This window comes from Rhinoderma darwinii, chromosome 9 (assembly GCF_050947455.1).
Source record: "Rhinoderma darwinii isolate aRhiDar2 chromosome 9, aRhiDar2.hap1, whole genome shotgun sequence".
Lineage (NCBI taxonomy): Eukaryota > Metazoa > Chordata > Amphibia > Anura > Rhinodermatidae > Rhinoderma > Rhinoderma darwinii.
The window spans coordinates 106,216,984-106,238,567 of record NC_134695.1 but is presented as its reverse complement, the minus strand read 5'-3'; the positions used below and the strand labels follow the sequence as shown (position 1 = coordinate 106,238,567).

Here is a 21,584-nt window from a genome sequence, read left to right as displayed (position 1 = left end):
TGGCGGAAGTGACGATAAGAATGCTGCGCCCTGAGACTGAGGCTGTCACTGTCACCCGGAAGAGACGTGGCATATAGAAGTCAGACTTAGGAGAAAAAAAAGAATAAAACAAAAAACAGTGGGTGTAAAGGGCGAGAGTAAATGTGTGAAGGGTGGAATGGGGAGAGGATAAAACATAAGGTATAACATAGAGTAAGGAGAAGGAAGGGAACGAGGACAACACGGAAGTGGGGCGTGAGTGACCCTGGCAGTGTAAGGTATGTGTATTAATACTGTATATGTGTGTGATCGGGTAATTAAAGGGACACCAGGTATATAATCTATCTGTTGTACCCTGTTATCAGCCATTTCAGGCTTGGGAGAGGCTAACTAGTGTTCTTCAGTGGGATTTCTTAATGGGTTGTTCATATTGTAGACATTGATGGTATATGGATTAGATGTGTTCTCCGTGGTTGATTGCGGTGAGTCGTGTCGTCAGACACCGCACTGGATCAGGAGTGGTGTTTATTTGGGAGAAAGGTAAAAGAGTGGCTGGTGGTCAGACCCCATTGTTATCTGAACGATATGCCATCCGTGCAGGGAGAAAAAACTGTCAAGGAAGTCTAGGAAAACCTCCATCAAAAGGTAGAACACCCGCTAACCATAAAACTTTTATATGGGATGTCCCACCAAGACAACCCCGGCCACCCTGGCGATCAGATGATCACCGTGCGTCTGGCTCCTGGACCCCCAGCAATCCGCTGCTATCCCATGGGGAAGTTTTATCTGACCGCTGCAGGACAAATGCTGTATTATATGGCGCCCCCATAAATAAAATGAATGGGCGGCCTTGTTATTTATGGCCAGGTAGACTGCCAGAACGGAAATTTCCACTCCAGTCTAAAAAGAGGGATCCCAAGCGGTGCACCCCCCTCAATGATGTCCATATGCCCTATATAGACAAGGGTTGTCATCATAAGCCAAACGATTTAAGAAATTAACTTCGGTCGGAAAGTGACGTCACACAGACCACAAGCTGAAGTTATTTTTAACACATAAGCTCCACCCTGAAATACTCACCCCACCATTATCGCTCACACCCATTAGATAATTTTCTGTCTGAGTATAAGAGTACAAGTTTCCTAACAACCTTGAATTAGGCCGGTATTGCTTGCACAGTAGCGTTGCCCACACCATGGTTTCCAGAGGCCTTTAGGCTTACAACAACCAATCAGATCACAGTTTTCATTTTTGTACCAGCTCTGAAAAGAAGAAAATGACAGCTGGAATCTGATTGGTTAATATGGGCTACCTGACACTTTTTTTTTATTTTTACTATTTCTATATTTTACACACAGGGCTATTAATGTGATACAGCCACAGTGTCCCCATAACAGCGGAAAACACACTCCCCTGGAAGTATTCTCTAATGTGAAGCATCCTTCTATTACCTAGGCGCTCCTGCGTCACCTGCACCACCTATAGGTGTGTCCAGGCATTGCTGAATCATTTCTATTGTCACCCTGGAGACAGGCCTATCATTTAGGGAGAAAACTCCTGCATGTGTGAACGGCCCCATTGAAATCAATGGGTCCGTGTGCTGTGAGTGATTTTCACGCACCGCACACAGATGAGTTTTACGCTCGTCTGAATGAGCCCTAACCCCCCCGAGTGACCATAATAGACAGATCAACCAGATAATAGGAAAATCTAAGCCTGAAAATCAGAAAGAAAGACCATTTTTATCGCTGTCTATGGAAGTTGTTATTGTCTGGCTACTAAAAAATAAAATCAATATGGCTCCTGGAGTAGTCTAACCATCTCCGAAATTCAACAGCAATTTTTCTAACTTCGCTTTAAAGAGCTAAACCAGACCTCATGCTATACAGCCCCCATACCCGCCCCCCCCAAACCTCCCCCCCATGCCCAAACCAGATGTAAGTGGTGGTTAAATGCAGTCCTGTCCATGTAATGGGAACTGTGTAATACTTAATTTCCCCTGTGGTGGCGCTGCAGGGGAATTGGATACTTGGTGCCCAGTTTCTCCACAAATTAAAGCTGATCACCGAGGGACACCGGAATAGGACAACATGTAATCATCTTATTGTCTAACAAAAAGTGGACAACCGCTTTAACAAACCTTTCGATGCGTTCCTAATTTTCGGTGTGCTCGATCTCCGACAGGTGTCGCTGCCATCATGGGTCTCTGCAAATGTCCCAAGAGAAAAGTGACAAATCTGTTCTGCTTCGAACATCGTGTAAATGTTTGTGAACATTGTCTGGTGGCCAATCATCCAAAGGTGAGGCTTGTCCGGGGTCACGCCGGGGTTATAAGGATTCCTACGATCATGTTGATATTGTACAAATTCCGTGATTATCGCCGTCCGTACCTGACCTCTATTTGTGTTGTCCATTCCAGTGCATTGTTCAGTCATACCTACAGTGGCTTCAGGACAGCGATTACAATCCGAACTGCTGCCTGTGTAGCACTCTACTGTCTTCTAAAGAGACCGCTCGCCTTGTGTGTTACGGTATGACATTTTGGATCCTTCTGTTTTAAATAATAATGCAACCCATAAACTATAGAAATTGTCAACTCCAAGAAGAGTTCTTGGATGAGGGGTATGTAAACCAGCACTAAAGCTGGCCGTAGACTAGGGCTGGTAAATTTTGCCCAAAAATAAAATCTGTTTGTTTTTTTGTTTGTTTTTTCCAACAATTTGGACGATTTTCGATTTGAATCTCAAATTTATAATTTTTTTTTCTGCTAGCGCCAAGCTGGCACTTTGGGGCGAGATGACATTATAGTGTCTGAAGTGTGAGCAGGACCCTGTGCAGTACTGGCCCCACCGTGGGGTTTTAATAAATGACATTAAGGCCGGATTCACACGACCGTGATTGGACTATGAAAAATGGTCAGTGTGTCCGCCAGATTTCCCAGCCCGATCACGGTACATGTGAACGGGACTCCTGGCATCGTAGACATTTAGGTTACAGTCACACGACCGTAAAAAAAAATGGCCATTAAAAACTCATCAAATGTCAGTTTTTCATGTGCATTTTGCATCAGTGTCTCCAAATTCTCATCCATTTCCAGTCCGTCTGTCCGTTTTTCATGTCCGTTAAAAAAATAAAAAAAAAGGATGGATTTCATTTGTCAGGGTTTTTGTATTAATCCCCTGAAAACAGCAGTGCCCATGTAGATAGTGCCGCAATTTCCCTGTACATAGTGCCCTCATATAGTGACATAGTGCCACAGTGCCCATATAGTCAGTGCCACAGTGCCCACATATAGTGACAGTGCCCACATAGTACCATTCCCCTAATATAGTGCCACACACCCTTGCAGATAGCACCCCCACCCCCCATGTAGATCGCAGCACCCCATCTCCCTTGTAGATAGCAACCCCACATGTAGGTCTCAGCCCCGCCCCCTTGCAGATCGCAGCACCCCTCCTCCCTTGTAGATAGCAACCCCACATGTAGGTCTCAGCCCCGCCCCCATGTAGATCGCAGCACAACCCCCACTCCCTTGTAGATCGCACCCCCCTTGTTCCTTGTAGATATCGCCACTGTAGCTGCCACCAATAGCTCAATCCCTGGCCAGAGGTTGCCGACACTTTGGCCAGGGATTCAGCTCTTAGTGGAAGCTACTGTGGTGTGATCTTCAAGGGGGGGTGTGATGCGATCGGCAAGGGGGGGTGGTGTTGGTGCGATCTGCAAGGGAGGTGTTATCTACAGCAGGGTGGTATCGCTATATACGAGGAGTCCCTGCTTCCCCGCGGAACTGCTGTTCCGTACTGTATCATTTTGTTCAGTACAGAACAGCAGTTTCGTGGGAAAGCAGGGTCAGAACGGGGCGGACAAGGAAGTGACGATTAAGTAATTTGATTAATCGCCCAGCCCTACCGTAGACCTACCATTACTATGGAATAAAAGATCTTCAGTCGGCAGTTAGCGCTCTTATTCCCATGGCTGACGCTCTTTTTTTTTTTTTTTTTTTTCCTGAAGACCAAATGTTGGTTGTTCTATGGATGCCAATACATATTAGGTGATTGCCAGATCTTGCTAAAAACAACCGGATCTGCCGACTGTTGTCTATGATAAATATTCATCATCACAATCATGTTGTGTTTACACGTGCACCCCTATACAGCGGTGACTTCAGACCCCAGCGTACACCATCGACTATACTGGGTTTTTTATGAGCAAGCAAACCACAATATTGCATCCAAGGTTCCAAAGAATTTTCAACCATAACATATTAGAAAAAATCCAGCTAAATTACATCAACCTCATAGAACGCAGAGAAACCCTTTATAATGTTTAGAAATGACTTTCATTTTACTATGTTGCCTCAGATTTATTCCACTGGTCCTGTTTGAATGACTTGGCCTCACAGTTACCACCAAACACCGCACCTGCCGGGTACCAATGTCCAAGCTGTCAAGGTCCCATCTTTCCCCCTAGCAATCTTGTCAGCCCAGTGGCCTCCACCCTGCGGGAGAAGCTCTCAACGGTTAACTGGGCAAGGGCTGGACTGGGCCTCCCTTTGGTGAGTCAAGACTAAGGATACATGATCACTCTGACGACGCTTGCTTTAATAATTCACTGCATCGTGTCGGAGTTTCCACATTATTTCTGCGTGTCTTTCCTTAGTATGCAGTCTGAATACATCCCTATATAATATAGACCTTTTTTCTTTTGTTAGATTGATGAGACTGCGGCTGTAGAAGAGGTTGCCGAACACGATGTCACAGATTACCGGGACTGGTCAGTTGTCACTTGTGAGTGTTTTATCACATATCGTTGTTTTATATATATATATATATATATATATATATATATATATATATATATATATACTACCGTTCAAAAGTTTAGGGTCACCTAGAAATTTCCTTATTTTTTCAATGAAGATAACATTAAATCAGAAATACACTCTATACATTGTTAATGTGCTAAATGACTATTCTAGCTGCAAACGTCTGGTTTTTAATGCAATATCTACATAGGTGTATAGAGGCCCATTTCCAGCAACCATCACTCCAGTGTTCTAATGGTACATTGTGTTTGCTAACTGTGTTAGAAGGCTAATGGATGATTAGAAAACACTTGAAAACCCTTGTGCAATTATGTTAGCGCCGCTGTAAACAGTTTTGCTGTTTAGAGGAGCTATAAAACTGACCTTCCTTTGAGCTAGTTGAGAATCTGGAGCATTACATTTGTGGGTTCGATTAAACTCTCAAAATGGCTAGAAAAAGAGAGCTTTCATGTGAAACTCGACAGTCTATTCTTGTTCTTAGAAATGAAGGCTATTCCATGCGAGAAATTGCCAAGAAACTGAAGATTTCCTACAACGTGTGTACTACTCCCTTCAGAGGACAGCACAAACAGGCTCTAACCAGAGTAGAAAGAGAAGTATGAAGCCCCGCTGCACAACTGAGCAACAAGACAAGTACAATAGAGTCTCTAGTTTGAGAAATAGACGCCTCACAGGTCCTCAACTGGCAGCTTCATTAAATAGTACCCGCAAAACGCCAGTGTCAACGTCTACAGTGAAGAGGCGACTCCGGGATGCTGGCCTTCAGGGCAGAGTGGCAAAGAGAAAGCCATATCTGAGACTGGCTAATAAAAGGAAAATATTAATATGGGCAAAAGCACAAAGACATTGGACAGAGGAAGATTGGAAATAAGTGTTATGGACAGACGAATCGAAGTTTGAGGTGTTTGGATCACACAGAAGAACATTTGTGAGACGCAGAACAACTGAAAAGATGCTGGAAGAGTGCCTGACGCCATCTGTCAAGCATGGTGGAGGTAATGTGATGGTCTGGGGTTGCTTTGGTGCTGGTAAAGTGGGAGATTTGTACAAGGTAAAAGGGATTTTGAATAAGGAAGGCTATCACTCCATTTTGCAACGCCATACCCTGTGGACAGCGCTTGATTGGAGCCAATTTCATCCTACAACAGGACAATGACCCAAAGCACACCTCCAAATTATGCAAGAACTATTTAGGGAAGAAGTAGGCAGCTGGTATTCTATCTGTAATGGAGTGGCCAGCGCAGTCACCAGATCTCAAACCCATAGAACTGTTGTGGGAGCAGCTTGACCGTATGGTACGCAAGAAGTGCCCATCAAGCCAATCCAACTTGTGGGAGGGGCTTCTGGAAGCATGGGGTGACATTTCTCCCGATTACCTCAGCAAATTAACAGCTAGAATGCCAAAGGTCTGCAGTGCTGTAATTGCTGCAAATGGAGCATTCTTTGACGAAAGCAAAGTTTGAAGGAGACAATTATTATTTCAAATAAAAATCATTATTTCTAACCTTGTCAATGTCTTGACTATATTTTCTAGGCATTTTGCAACTCATTTGATAAATATAAGTGTGAGTTTTCATGGAAAACACAAAATTGTCTGGGTGACCCCAAACTTTTGAACGGTAGTGTGTGTGTGTGTGTGTGTGTGTGTGTGTGTATATATATATTATCCGTTCGTGTTTGACTCTTTTATTTGCTTCCTCTTCAGCCTCTTCATCCGATCACATGTCGGACACCTCGGAAATGCCACAGCAATCCGGGTATCTCTACAGTTCTGTAGCCACCTCCACAGCTCAGCATGGCTCATCGGGCAGCATGTCAAAAGACCACACACTGATGATTGGAGACGTAGGAGCCGACAGTGTTAATATCAATGCAGGTGAGATTAGTGAAAATAACGGAATATTGATAGGGACAGAAGAATGCGGTTGGACTGTGACTCCAAATTTTCCCTATCGGGATAAAGATAAAACGTGCACGTAATAAGACCCAGATTGCTTGTGACTTTTTTTTTTAATCCTAGGGAATAATTGAAGTTGCATCGCAAAATGTTTCACTGTAACGTCTTGTTGCCATGAGCGATAGCCTAATATGAAAAGTGGATCTTGTAGTGGGTGGTTGATGTTGCATAGTACGATGTATATCTGTCCGGTACGCCTGGACTGGCAGTACTAGATTGCTATGTAGAATGATGAGAATAGACAGAACGCTAGTACTAACAGCAGGAGTTAAAGGGGTTGTCCCAATTCAGCAAATTAATGTTTTTTTTTGGAAGAAATTAAAAGTTCTACAACTTTCCAATATATTTTCTGTATTGGTACCTCAAGTTTTTCAAGATCTCTGCTTGTTGTTATTCAGTAGGATCATTCATTGTTTACTTCCAGTGGATAAAATTCTGCCCATGGTCATGTGATGGACGCACAGGTGCACGGCTCGTTACAAGACATTGAATGTTCCTACTGAATAACAACAAGCAGAGATCTTGAAATCCAGGAGGAATTAATACAGAAAGTATATGGGAAAATGGTATATCTTTTAATTATGCAAAAATAGCATTCATTTGCTGAAAACGGACAACTGCTTTAATTGTTTTTACCTCAGGTGTGTTTTTAGAAGAACGTAACCGATTCTCACAGAATATAAATAGACTGTGGAAAATAATGTACAGAGCGTGGGATAATATTGTACGGTGAGATTGACGGGCAGTTATGGTGGGAAATGAATAGAGAAAGGGACAGGATATTGATTTGTTCCTTCCGCAGCCTCTACTCCTAGAAAGATTTATGACACTCGAGACGTCGCTGCCTCACAAGACAGCGTAATCGACTTTGACGATGACAAATACAGGAGGAGACCCACTCTAAGCTGGTTGGCACGAATACTTCGGTAAGCTCTATGATTTACGTGATATCTGCTACCACCGCAAACTTTAATTAGTTTAAATAAATGTTACATAAAGAAGTAAAAAAAAATGGAATGCGTTCATTTCTAATCATAAGTGTGTATTCACTCAGTGTGGCCATGCCGCGGTTTTTGCTATGATTTTTGCAAAATATCCATTCACTGTAATGTGACCATATGGGTGATTACACCCCATGGTATGTGCTTGTAGCTATTCTTGAAACATGCCCTATCTTCGGGCGTTTACGTCTCTGACCTCCCATTGACATCAATGGGAGGCAGAGAAAGCGCATTTTGCGGCGTTTTTGTCCACTCAATGGCCGCGGGTGAAAAACGCGGCAAACGGCGTTCAAGCAGATCAAAAGCTGCCTCAAATTTCCTTTAGCGGTGGCCGCGCTTGCGCTATGATTTCCTCTCCAGGAATGGCTGGCCGTGTCATTGTGAATGAGCCTAACGGGGCAGGCACGTTCAGTCCCGGATGGTCACTAACTCACCTGACGAGAGAGAGCTACGATGTGCGGCAACTGTACACTGAAACTAGAGGGGGGACAAATAAAGATTGCTGGGAAAACGGGGGGGGGGTTGTCTCAACCACGCTTACCATGCCTGGTTGAGACGATCTGCCACCTTTAGGGTATGTGCACACGCGAAACAAAAAGTGCCTGAAAATACGGAGCTGTTTTCAAGGGAAAACCACTCCTGATTTTCAGACGTTTTTTATTCAAAGTCGCGTTTTTCGCTGCGTTTTTTTACAGCTGTTTTTGGAGCTGTTTTTCTATAGAGTCAATGTCAAACAGCTCCTAAAACGGCTCAAGAAGTGACATGTAAAAAAACGGTCCGTCGGAACATAACGCCGTTTTTACCATTGAAATCATTGGGCAGATGTTTGGAGGCGTTCTGCTTCCGATTTTACGGGGGGAACGTCCGAAAATAAGCCGTGTGAACATGCCCTTACTCCCGATACTGCTAGTACTACAGTAGCTAGCAGCGTCGGGAGCGCGCACTAATGAAGAAGAGCCGCTTGATTAACATCAAGCATCTTACGCCCCCATTTAGAAAATATAACAAACCGTAGCTGCGTTGGAAGGCCTAAAAGAAAAAAAGATAGTTAGAAAATGAATAAAAAAAAAAAAGTATTTACATCATCAAACTAATAATTTGCAGTAGGTTTAATATTCATGTAAAAAGAAAGAATAAGGCCCCATGCACACGAACGTGTTTTTGCGGCCGCAATTCCCCCGAAAATCCACGGGAGAATTGCGGCCCCATTCTTTTCTATGGGGCCATGCACACGACCGTAGTTTTTACGGTTGGTGCATGGCCCGGGAACCCGCACCGCAGAAAGAACGGGCATGTCCTATTACGGACATCTTCTGCGGTCCGGGCTCATTGTAAACCATGACGGCGGCCATGTGCATGTCCCGCGATTTGCGGGCGGCCCGCGGCTGACGGTCCGCCTCCGGCCGACCCGGAAATCACGCCCGTGCACGAGGCCTAAGCCTTTACTTGGGAATAACCCTTTAAGGCTAAGTTCACACTTCTTTTTTGTACTCCATATGACGTATATGCTGGTAAAATCTCCCGGCATATTCCTGGAAACGAAGGCTGTGACGGATGCCTAACCGTGGCATCCACCGCTCACGGGCTATAATGGTATCTGTTTAACGGATTCGTCGTGTACTCTCATGAGCTGTGCATGACGTATCCATTAAATGGATGCCATTATAGCCTATGGGTGACAGATGCCATTGTAGCGTGTCTGTCACAGCCTCCATCGGAAAGCTACAGTGACTTAACTGGCCGCCCAACCTTCACAGTACCTCTTGGATACATTCATGTGGCCTTTATGCCTCACCCCCGTGTCCAACCACGGCTCTGCAATGCCCAAAGAAGCTCCCACAAGGAGCTCTGCCACACAGAGGACTCTACACCTGTGGTTACCACACACTCCGGCCGCTCTGAAGTTCTTGCCATCATAAGGGACAGTTGGACCGCCGTACAGGAGGGTATATGTTGTGACTTCAGGTGTAAGGTATTTTGTATAGTAGAGCCACGTGTGTGTTCTTAGGCGGCGCAGAGTCGTTATGTACATATGTATGTGAGTATTTATGTGTGTTTATATGTATAGTGCTCTAAGAAAGTTTTGTATTATTTTTCACACTTGAATGTTTCAGATCAAACTATTTTTAATATTCGACAATGATAACCCAAGTAAACACAAAATGCAGTTTTTAAATGATGATTTCATTTATTGAAGGAAAAATGCCGGTCAGACCTACCTGGCCCCATGTAAAATAGTAATTGCCCCCTTCGCTACTAAATCATTTAGTTAACCAAATGCAATAGACAATTGGCTTCAATTTCACTAGCCACACCGAGGCATGATTACTGCCAGACCTGTTGAATCTAAACATCTCTTAAATTGAGCCTGTCTGCAACGTGAAGCCGGCTCGAAGTTTTCAGAAAGTAGTGCCATGTTCTAAAGAGATTCAAATACAGATGCAAAACAAAGTCCTTAAAATTTACTAGTCTGGAAAGGGTTACAAAGCCATTGTTAACCCCTTCAGGACTGAGCCTGTTTTGGCCTTGCGGACGCAGCCAATTTTTTCAAATCTGACATGTGTCACTTTATGTGGTAATAACTTGGGAATGCTTTTACCTATCCAAGTGATTCTCAGATTGTTTTCTCGTGACATATTGTACTTTGTTAGTGGAAAAACTTGATCAATAAATTCAGTATTTGTTTGTGCAAATCGCCAAACTTTAGAGAAAATGTGCAAAAATTAGCATATTTCTAATGTATCTGCTTGTAAGACCGATAGTAATGGCACACACAATAGTTACTAATTAACATCCCCCATATGTCTACTTTAGATTGGCATCGTTTTTTGAACATCCTTTTATTTTCCTAGGACGTTACAAGGCTTAGAACTTTAGCAGCAATTTCAAGAAAATTTCCAAAACCTTTTTTTATAGGTACCAGTTCAGTTCTGAAGTGGCTTTGAGGGCCTTATATATTAGAAACCCCCATAAGTCACCTAATTTTAAAAACTGCACCCCTCAAAGAATTCAATACAGCATTTAGAAAGTTTCTTAACCCTTGATGTGTTTCACAGGAATTAAAGCAAAGTAGAGGGGAAATTTACAAATTTCTTTTTTTTTTTTTTTTGTCGGAAAATCCATTTTAATCCATTTTTTTCTGTAACACAGAAGGTTTTACCCGAGAAAGGCATCTCAATATTTATTGCCCAGATTCTGCAGTTTTTAGAAATATCCCGCATGTGGCCCGTGTGTGGTAATAGACTGAAGCACCAGCCTCAGAAGCAAAGGAGCACCTAGTGGATTTTGGGGCCTCCATTTTATTAGAATATATTTTAGGCTCCATGTCAGGTGTTTTAAGAGGTCTTGTGGTGCCAAAACAGTGGAAACACCCCCAAAAAGACACCATTTAGCAAACTACAGCACTCAAGGAATTCATCAAGGGGTATAGTGAGCATTTTAACCCCACAGGTTTTTTGCTGAATTTAGTGGAATTCGTCCGTAAAAATGAAAATCAATTTTTTTTCCGATTAAAACGTAGAAATTATCAATTTTTACAAGGAATAAAGAAGAAAATCACCCCAAGATTTGTAAAGCGATTTCTCTTGATTACGGCAATACCACATATGTGGTAATAAACGGCTGTTTGGACACACAGTGGGGCTCAGAAGGGAAGGAGCGCTATTTGGCTTTTTACTCGATTGGTTTTCAGGTGTCATGTAGCATTTGCAAAGCCCCTGAGGGACCAAAACAGTGGACACCTCCCAGAAGTGACCCCATTTGGGAAACTACAGCCCTAAAAAATAATTACTCTAGGAGTACAGTGAGCATTTTGATCCCATAGGTCTTTTGCTGAATTTAGTGTAATTAGGCAGTCAAAACTTAAATTTTTTTTTTATTTTTTTACGGCGTTCACTGTGCGCTATAAATTACAAATTTAATTTATTCTGTGGGTTGATGCGATTACGGCGATACCATATGTCTATAGGTTTTTTATGTTTCACGATAAAATCACGGTTTTAAAAAAATTGTTTCGTTTTTGTGTTGCCATATTCTAAGAGCCACAACTTTTTTATTTTTCTATCAGGAAAGCTGTGTGAGGGCTTGTTTTTTTGTGGAACAAACTGTAGTTTTTATTAGTATAATTTTTGGGTACATGCGACATTTTTATCCCTATTTATGCAATTATTTGGGAGCTGAAGTGACTAAAAATAGCGATTCCGGTATAGTTTATTTATTTTTATGGCGGTCAATGTGCCGGATAAATTACATTATATTTTTATAGTTCAGGCCATTACGGATGCGGCGATACAAATTATGCATAGTTTATTTAATTTTTTTATAATAATAAAGGACTTTATAAGGGAAAAAGGGCGATTTTGACATTTTACGTTTGTACATTTTTTTTAAACTTTTTTTTTTTCCAGTCCCTACTATGGACTTGAAGATCCAATTGTTGGATCGTTATTATAATACCCTGCAATACTTTCACACGGACAGGAGGCATATTAGGTCCTGCCTCTGGCAGGACCTAAATGCCTTCCATAGCAATCACCCCCCCCCCCTCCCCCGCAATCACGGGGTGCCAATGTTGCTATAAAAACCTAAATGCGGGGGTCCCTATTGACTGCTGCATTTAAGGGGTTAATCGGTTCAGATCACCGCTGTGATCCGACCTGATGTGTTCCCCCAGTACTAAGGCTGCTAGTAGCAGCCTGTACTGGGAGAAGCCGGGCTGCGGGGACCGCCTGTGTGCTCTGTTAGGAGCACACGTAGATTAACGAGCTGCAGGCACAAGGACCAGTGCTGCAGCCCATTAATCTACGTGGGGTGGTCGGGAAGGGGTTAAGGTACTGGGACTCCAAAGTGAGAGCCATTATTCACAAATGCAAAAAACTATGAACAGTGGTGAACCTTCCCAGGAGTGACCGGCTTACCAAAATGTCACTAAGCGCACATCGATAACTCCAGGAGGCCACAAACTAACCCAGGTGAACATCTAAAGATCTGCGCACCTAACTTTAGTCCGTTGAGGTCATTTTTATAAGATTCCACAATAAGGCTTTATTCAGACGAACGGGAAAAACGTCCGTGCAACGGACCTCTATTAGTCTATGGGGCCGTGCAGACATGTCCGTGATTTTTACTCCGCTTGAGTCCGCTGAAAAAAAGTCACGACATGTCCGTTCTGTGGGCGTTTTGCGTGAATCACGCACCCATTGAAGTCAATGGGTGCGTGAAAACCACGCATGTCGCACGGAAGCACTTCCGTGCGAACAGCGTGATTCGCGCAACAGCAGTCAAAAGGATGAATGAAAACAGAAAAGCACCACGTGCTTTTCTCTTTACAATCATCCAAATGGAGTGTCATAATGATGGCGGCTGCGCGAAAAGCACGCAGCCGCGCATCATATGCTGCCGCCACACGGAGCTGTTAAGTGGTTTTTGCGCACGCAAAACGCCGCATTTTTGCGTGCGCAAAAACGCCACGCTCGTGTGAGTGAGGCCTAAGAAAGAAACTGGGAAAATATGGCATCCGTGGGAGAGTTACAAGGCACAAACCACTGCTGACTAAAAAGAACACACAGGCTCATCTTACATTTGACCTAAAAACATCTAGATGACTCCCAAGACTTTTGGGGTGATATTCTGTGGACTGATGAGTTAAAGGTAGGAACTTTTTGGAAGACATGTACAGCATTTCAGCATAAGAACATCATACCAATAAATCTTTATCCTCAATGAACAGAATGATCACTTAAAATCTGCGCTTTGTGTTTACTCGTGTTGTCTTTATCTTGTTTTAAAATGAACAAATGAGCAAAAATCAAAGAAATCGGGGTGCGTGCGTGTGCGCGCGATAATTTTCATAAACTAGCAGTACATGTGAATATATGAAACTTTGTACTATATTTTACAAGGGGAAAGTGGCATCTTCCTACGTCCGTTTTTGCTTTTTTTTCGTCTTTGCAATCCAGAGATGTCTTATTCACCTGAGAGATAACTACGTGTTTTATTTCATGCAGCAATCGCACTGGTTCAAAGTCACGGCCTGTTTCCACCAAGCAACGCTACCTGGTTATTCTAGTTATTGGTGTATTGGGGTTTCTAACTCTCATTCTACTCATGTCAAAATGGGGCAGAGCATCAGCTGACAATGACCCAAACCTTGATCCGCTGTTCAACCCTCATATTCGAATTGGGCAGAAGTAGAAAATGCTGCAGCATTCCAGGAGAAGAAGAAAGGAATGAACGTTGCCCCCACAGCAAATTTGTTATAAGGCCTAAGAAATCCCAGAGTACCAGGCGGAGAAGCGCATTGGTGGTCTCCATTGCCTAATGGCATGACCTCAAGTCTCCAATATAATGTACACTGTGCCCTTACGGTGTTTCTGCTGTAATGGCTATACTGTGTCCTGCCCGGAGAAGAGACCTATGGATGCACTCGCTGCTACGTGAGCTATGGGATCCCTTTGTGCCTTTACCGGTGGCACAAACAACACACAATCTACCATGTCCAACGTCATAGAGGTGTTGTGTGTGACCTATTCTTTGCTCCTTGGTATAATTTAATAATAATGATTTCCTGTGTCTAGCGGAGATATCGGATGTCGATACTTGCCAAGAGAATTTATAAGATAAACTACAAGTATGACTGGATGTTTCTGAGTGAATAACTTGTAATACTTTCTCATGTCTTTGGTTCATTTTATGAAAGGAACCAAAAGTCAATGTTGCAAGTTGTACCGGATAAGAACAGCGACTAACGGACACTACACCATAATAAAGAATCACCAATAAAATACACATTTATGACCGTTTATAGATATATTGTTGGTTTCCAAGCGTGCTGTGATATGTTTTATGCTGGTCATTTGACTTCATTTACATTTCCAGAATTAAACAGAAGTATTGGCTTTGGTACAATCTGATACTTAGTCATTTACCCTCTGCTGCCAGTGTGTCCTTTACATAATGCTCCCTGCACATTCTCTCATCATTTATTTTTTTTTGTAGCCTTAGGCATAATTCACATGACCACGTTCTGTCCGTGATATACGGTCCGCATGTCGGCAGTATTTCCCGGACCGAACACACTGCAGGGAGCCAGGCTCCTAGCATCATAGTTCTGTACGATGCTAGGAGTCCCTGCCTCGCTGCCGGACAACTGTCCCATACTGTAATCATGTTTTCAACACGGGACAGTAGTTACGCGGGGAGGCAGGGACTCCTAGCGTCATACATAACTGTGATGCTAGGAGCCCGGCTCCCTGCAGTGTGTTCGGTCTGGGAAATGCGGCTGACATGCGGACCATATATCACGGACCGAACAGGGTCGTGTGAAGTAACCCTTCTACTAACCAGGTTTCCGGCCATTTACTGACCAGATTTAACAAATTGTCCGTGGCAATAGGATAGCCAGAGAATAGTCTTGGTCAGTAAGGGTCCATTTACACAGGCCAATATGGACTGTAAAAACAAGTGCCGATCAATGAGATCTCGTTGATCAGCGCTCATTTGCTCCTTTCACAAGAAGCTATAATCAAAAATATATGAGGACGAGCGATCGTTACTACGTTCGCTCGTCGCCAGGCATTTCCATCATGTCGGCAGCACGTCTCCCTGTTTACACCTCGAGATGTGCTGCCGAGAACAATAATGTTTTGTGCTGCATAGACCATACAATCAGCCGATGAATGTGCCCTGTTTACACAGCAATGATCGGGAACATATGACCTCTTCCCGTTATTGATCCTTCGCTGGGTCCTTACCTGAATAGATTGGTCAATTGTTGATCCATATCAAGTGATTCTGATCATCAGAAATGCTCGATATTTCCTTACATGACCCCAGAGGAGGAAAACAGGGTTAATTGGATTCAAGGTAAGTAGTTTCAAATAGAAATGTGAAGTGAAATGTAAAATAATGTTACTATTTCAAATTGCATATTACAGAGCGCATGCAGCATGTCAGATGGCACTGGTTTGCAGTTGCCGGATGAGGTGTCAGGCCAAGTGCAGGAGGGAACTCGCTGGGAAAAAACAGCATGGATGGATAGGTGGGTGGGAAGGGAGGGCTAACCAGGGGTCTGAGCAAAACTAAGATTTTGGAAACCTGATAGTAACTTTAAATGGTGTTCAATGGTGAACAGATGGTGTCTTGCTGCCAGTTGGTCCCTCATGGCTTCTACCAATATTGTAATTTGTATTCAGACCAGTATAAGGTCCCCATGCACATGACCGTGCCCATAACCACGGTTTGTAATTACGGGCACCGCCGGACGCGTTTGCGGGCCGTGCTCCCATTATGGAGCATGGTCCGTAAAATAGAAAAAATAGGACATGTCCTATTTTTTTTTGGAAGCTATTTATGTCACTAACACCTTCCCATAAATAAACGGGAAGGTGTGCGTCGGCCATAGAAATGAATGGGCCCGTAATTATGGTCCGCAATTACGAATGATTTTACAGTCATGTGCATGGGGCCTAAGGTTGTGTTGTGATGAGAATGAAAAGAAGATATGGCAGCAAGAATTGTAAAAGTATAATGTGTCATGTTCACCTCCACATCAACTGCACTGTTTTCTAATGATACATTTTGAAACTAATAACATTCCATTTAAAAATTAACATTAAAGGGTTATTCCCATCATAGACGTTTTTGGTATATTCTCTGGATGTGACATAAATCACTGTTCGGTACAGGTCTCACCTCTGGGAGATCGGGGGTTCACCTCTCTCTGTATCCAGGTGGAGGATGAATGGAGAGGTGGCCGGGGCTCTCTCAATTCACTTCTAAGGGAGTTACGGAAACAGCTGAGCAGGCTTGGGACCCACACCCGTCAGATATTTGTGCCATAAACGTCTGAGATGGAAATACCTCTTTAATGATATAGAGGTACACCGATCGAGTGGGTATTTGGTGTGACATAAGCAGGAACATAGTCTGACCGCTAGATTCAACAAGTGATTGCAGAAGTTTCTGCTGTCAGACCCTTAGCCTAATGGGACCAAAAATAGCTGGACTCTCCAGGCAAAACTAAGGCTATGTTCACACGGAGTATTTTGCAGGAGGAATATCTGCCTCAAAATTCCGTTTGGAAGTTTGAGGCAGATTTTCCTCTCCCTGCACGCCGATTTTCGCGCCGTTTTTCGCCCGCGGCCATTGAGCGCCGCGGGCATAAAACACCGCGAAATACGCTTTCTCTGCCTCCCATTGAAGTCAATGGGAGGTCAGAGGCGTAAACGCCCGAAGATAGGGCATGTCGCTTCTTTTTCCCGCGAGGCAGTTTTACTGCTCGCGGGAAAAAGACGCCGACGCCTCCCATTGAAATCAATGGGAGGCATTTTAGGGCCGTTTTTGCAGAGTTTTGCGACGCGGTTTCCGCGTCAAAAAACTCTGCAAAATACTCAGTGTGAACATAGCCTTATTCTGTTTTATGCCTAGTACAAGGCCCCAGGGGGTAGCTCATGACACAGAGTTCCCTCTTTGGTGTTCTTTCAATCACTGTCTTGCACCACTCTCGCCTTGCACTAGGAATAACCCAGTGAATCTTCTGCCAGGACTGTTCATTTAAAGGAATTTGGCAAAAAATTGTATATTCAAAATGCCTTTATTTTTATATTCTACATTTTGGCAAAAAGTGGAGGTTAACGTCAAGCTTTGGGGAGGCCTGTAGAGGTTGATTTATAAAGCTTATAAGGCAGTATGTATGTCTAGTGGTTATATCCTCATGTTCCTATAGAAATACTACTGTTTACCCCCAGAACCATTTCTCATCAGACCCGGTTTTATAAATGGTACTAAATGAGAGAAACCAACCAACTTATTAAACCATAATAATGTCCATTTTTATAAAGTTGTGATTGTGTAACTAAAGTCAAATACTCTGCACAGACCGTAACATTTTCATCTCTAAATCTTGATTTGAGTAATTTGTTTCTATTAAGCGGTGGTGGGACAAGGTTATGGGACATGCTGCCAGATGATTCCTTTACATTCGGAGGGGCATATGTTACACAGCTGCTTCATCCCATTTTATAGTATTGTAAAACTTACAAAATAGCAATTATGGCCTTTTTATCACAGTTTGCTGGCTTTGTATCATAATTAAACACAATTGTATTATTTATTTGTTTGATTTAATAAAACAGGAATAAAATAGTTTGTGTAAATGTGTTTGTGGTATATGTTTTGTCTGACTCATTCACACGGAGTCCCTGCAGTTCTGTGCATTGGAGCAGTAGGCCCTTCGTGTGCTGCCATATGATACTTTAACCCTTTCATGCCGACAATCTGTAGATACACGTCCTTTTCGCACATACCCCGTGCTGCCAGGACGTGTATATACAGATCTCTGTTCCAGCCGGCATAGCGCTGTGAAAAGCGCTCGGACGCCGGCTGTGTCAGTGTCCGCGGCTCCCCAGCAACCTGTTCCCTGACAGCCGAACCGACTGGTTCGGCTATAGAGAATATGATCTCCGTTATTAACTGCTTCCTGACCGCCCACAGTAAATTCACGTTGGCGCTTGCTGGGCTCTGTGCAGCGCCGACGTGAATTCACAGTGTGTGTTAAAAGTGCGATCCGGGTGTCTCAGAGTAGTGCTGACACCCGGATCGCGCTGTTAACCCCTGCCTCTGGTCCCAGAGACATGATCGGGACCTAATTGGTTCAGGTCCCGATCATGTGATCGCAGGGAAAGTTTGTTGTATCAACAAACTGGAAAGTTTGTTGCTACAACAAACTTTCCCGAGGACCGATTGCGGGTGCTGCCGTCGGTTGCGTGGAAAAACCGGAGGCCATACAACGGCCTCCGGTCTGCCATTCATGGAAGCCTATGAGGCTTCCTCATAGGCTTCCTGTCAGTGTGACTGTCAACGTCACACTGACAGATGATAATACAATACACTACCTAGGTAGTGTAATGTATTATAGAAGCCAGCAGTGCTGCAGGTCTTCAAGTAAAAAAAAAAAAGTAATAAAACTGTTTTATAAAAGTGTAAAAACAAGTTCTAAGTTACAAAAACCCAAAAATTATTTTTTTCCTATAATTTACATAGTTACATAGTTAGTCGTCTTTTTTCAAGGCTAAATAGGTTTAATTATTTTAATCTTTCCTCATAACTTAGATTCTCCATGCCCCTTATTAGCCTCGTTGCTCTTCTTTGTATTTTTTCCAACTCCAGGGCATCCTTTCTATAAACTGGAGCCCAGAACTGAACTGCATATTCTAGATGAGGCCTCACTAATGCTTTGTAATGTGGTAATATTATATCCCTGTCCTGTGAGTCCATCCCTCTTTTAATACACGACAATATCTTGCTGGCCTTTGAAGCAGCTGATTGACATTGCATGCTGTTGTTTAGTTTATGATCTACAAGTACACCCAGATCCTTCTCAACAAGTGACTCCACCAGTGTAGCTCCCCCGAGGACATATGATTCATGCAGGTTGTTCGTACCCAGGTGGATAACTTTACATTTATGTACATCAAACTTAATTTGCCAACTGGATGCCCAAACACTTAGTGTATTCAAATCAGCTTGCATCTTCCATAGTCTGAACAATACTACATAGCTTGGTGTCATCTGCAAAAATAGAAATAGTGCTATTAATCCCATCCTCTATATCATTAATAAATAAGTTGAATAATATTGGTCCCAGCAAGGAACCCTGGGGTACACCACTTATAACCGGGGACCATTCAGAGTAGGAATCATTGACCACAACTCTCTGGATACGGTCTTTGAGCCAATTCTCAATCCAATTACAAACGATACTTTCTAAACCTATAGTCCTTAATTTACCCATTAGATGTCTATGAGGGACACTGTCAAATGCCTTTGCAAAGTCCAAAAATACTATATCCACAGCGGCCCCTCTGTCTAGGCTTCTGCTCACCTCTTCATAAAAACAAATCAGGTTGGTTTGACAACTTCTGTCCTTAGTAAAACCGTGCTGGCTGTCACTTATAATACTATTTATTGTCACATAATTCTGTATATAGTCCCTCAATAGCCCCTCAAACATTTTCCGCACAATGGATGTTAAGCTTACTGGTCTATAATTACCTGGGGAAGACCTAGAGCCCTTTTTGAAAATAGGCCCCACATTATCCCTGCGCCTGTCCCTTGGCACTATACCAGTCTCTAGAGAATCTCTAAATATTATGAAGAGGGGGACAGAACTCTAGGGTGTAATCCATCTGGGTCCCGGGGCCTTGTGCACATTTATTTTATTTAATTTAGCTTGGACCATATCTACATTCATCCAATTCAGTATATCAACTGATATATTAACAGCACTGGCACCGGCTACATCAGCTGCTCTTTCTTCTGTTGTATATACAGAGCTAAAGAACCCATTTAGTAACTCTGCCTTCTCTTGATCCAGTGTGACCAACTCCCCATTACCACTATCTAGGGGTCCTACATGTTCAAACTTTGGCTTTTTTGCATTTATATACTTGAAGAATTTTTGGGGGATTTGTTTTACTATCCTTGGCCACCTGCCTTTCATTTTGTATTTTTGCTGATTTTATTATCTTTTTACAGATTTTATTAACCTCTTTAGATTTTACAAAGGCTACAGCTGATTTGTATTTTTCAAATGCCCTTTTTTTGTCATGTATTGCCCCTTTCACAGAAGGTGTAAGCCATGTGGGATTTAATTTTAGTCATTTATACTTGTTACCTATAGGAGTAAATTTTGCACTATAATTACCGAAAGTAGATTTGAAAATCTCCCATTTATCATTTGTCCCATTATTTAACATTAGTTCTTCCCAGTCTATATCTTGAATTGCAGCCCTCATCCTGGGGAAATTGGCTTTCTTAAAATTAAGTGTTTCTGCCCTCCCAGCCTGTGTTTGTTTTTTACAGTATAGGTAAAATGTAACTATATTGTGATCACTGTTACCGAGGTTTTCACGAACATTGACATTCCCAACAAGCTTTGCATTATTAGGGTATGTGCACACGATAACGACCAATATGTTTCAGGAGAAAACAGCTCCGTAATTTCAGACGTAATTGCTCCTACTCGCATTTTGCGAGGCGTCATTGACGGCCGTAATTTGGAGCTGTTCTTCATTGGATTCAATGAAAAACGGCTCAAATTACGTCCAAAGAAGTGTCCTGCACTTCTTTGACGAGGCAGTAATTTTACGCGTCGTCTTTTGACAGCGACGCGTAAAATGGCAGGTTGTCGCCACAGTACGTCGGCAAACCCATTCAAATTAATGGGCAGATGATTGCCAACGTATTGGAGCCGTATTTTCAGGTGTAAATCGAGGCATAATATGCCTCGTTTACGCCTGAAAATAGGTCGTGTGAACTCAGCCTTAGAAATCACCAGATCCAACAGATCGTCACCTCTAGTCAGGTCTTCCACAAACTGGCCCATAAAATTTTCCTGCAACAGGTTGAGGACATGTCTCCCCTTTTCAGTTGAAGCCGAACCATGAAACCAATTAATATCCCGGTAATTAAAATCTCCCATTATTACTACAGTACCCCCCTGTGCAGCCCGCTCCATCTGTTTATATAGCTGAACTTCCATCTCCTCAGTTATATTGGGGGGTCTGTAGATTACACCAAAAGTAATTTTTTCAGTGTTTACCTCCCTTTGTAATTCCACCCACAAGGTTTCAACCTCCTCACAATCTTCACCCACTATTGTCTCTTTCACACTCACCTTCATATCGCTTCTCACATACAGACATACACCACCCCCTTTCCTATTCGCTCTGTCTTTCCGAAACAGTGTAAAACCCTGTAGATTTACAGCCCAGTCATGTGAACATTCTAGCCATGTTTCAGCAATACCAACTACACTACCATT

The 21,584-nt window shown here is 42.9% G+C and overlaps 1 protein-coding gene across 1 annotated transcript; it reads left to right on the top strand.

Annotated features, from left to right (window-relative positions):
• The first annotated feature begins 9 nt into the window (after window positions 1–9).
• On the top strand, window positions 10–14,888 carry ZFPL1 (zinc finger protein like 1). The gene is made up of 8 exons (XM_075838728.1): window positions 10–257; window positions 2,164–2,279; window positions 2,399–2,510; window positions 4,341–4,534; window positions 4,691–4,766; window positions 6,510–6,680; window positions 7,564–7,687; window positions 13,768–14,888. Exons 2-8 carry the CDS (start codon window positions 2,178–2,180, stop codon window positions 13,952–13,954), a joined length of 966 nt encoding a protein of 321 aa, XP_075694843.1. The 5' UTR covers window positions 10–257; window positions 2,164–2,177; the 3' UTR covers window positions 13,955–14,888.
• Window positions 14,889–21,584: the final 6,696 nt, after the last annotated feature.

Excerpts from the sequence above, each read along its gene's own strand:
- ZFPL1 (XM_075838728.1), top strand. The coding sequence starts at position 2,178 with ATGGGTCTCTGCAAATGTCCCAAGAGAAAAGTGACAAATCTGTTCTGC. Across the intron at positions 4,767-6,509 it reads GGACTGGTCAGTTGTCACTT|CCTCTTCATCCGATCACATG; the intron begins GTGAGTGTTTTA and ends CTTCCTCTTCAG. Across the intron at positions 7,688-13,767 it reads TGGTTGGCACGAATACTTCG|CAATCGCACTGGTTCAAAGT; the intron begins GTAAGCTCTATG and ends TATTTCATGCAG.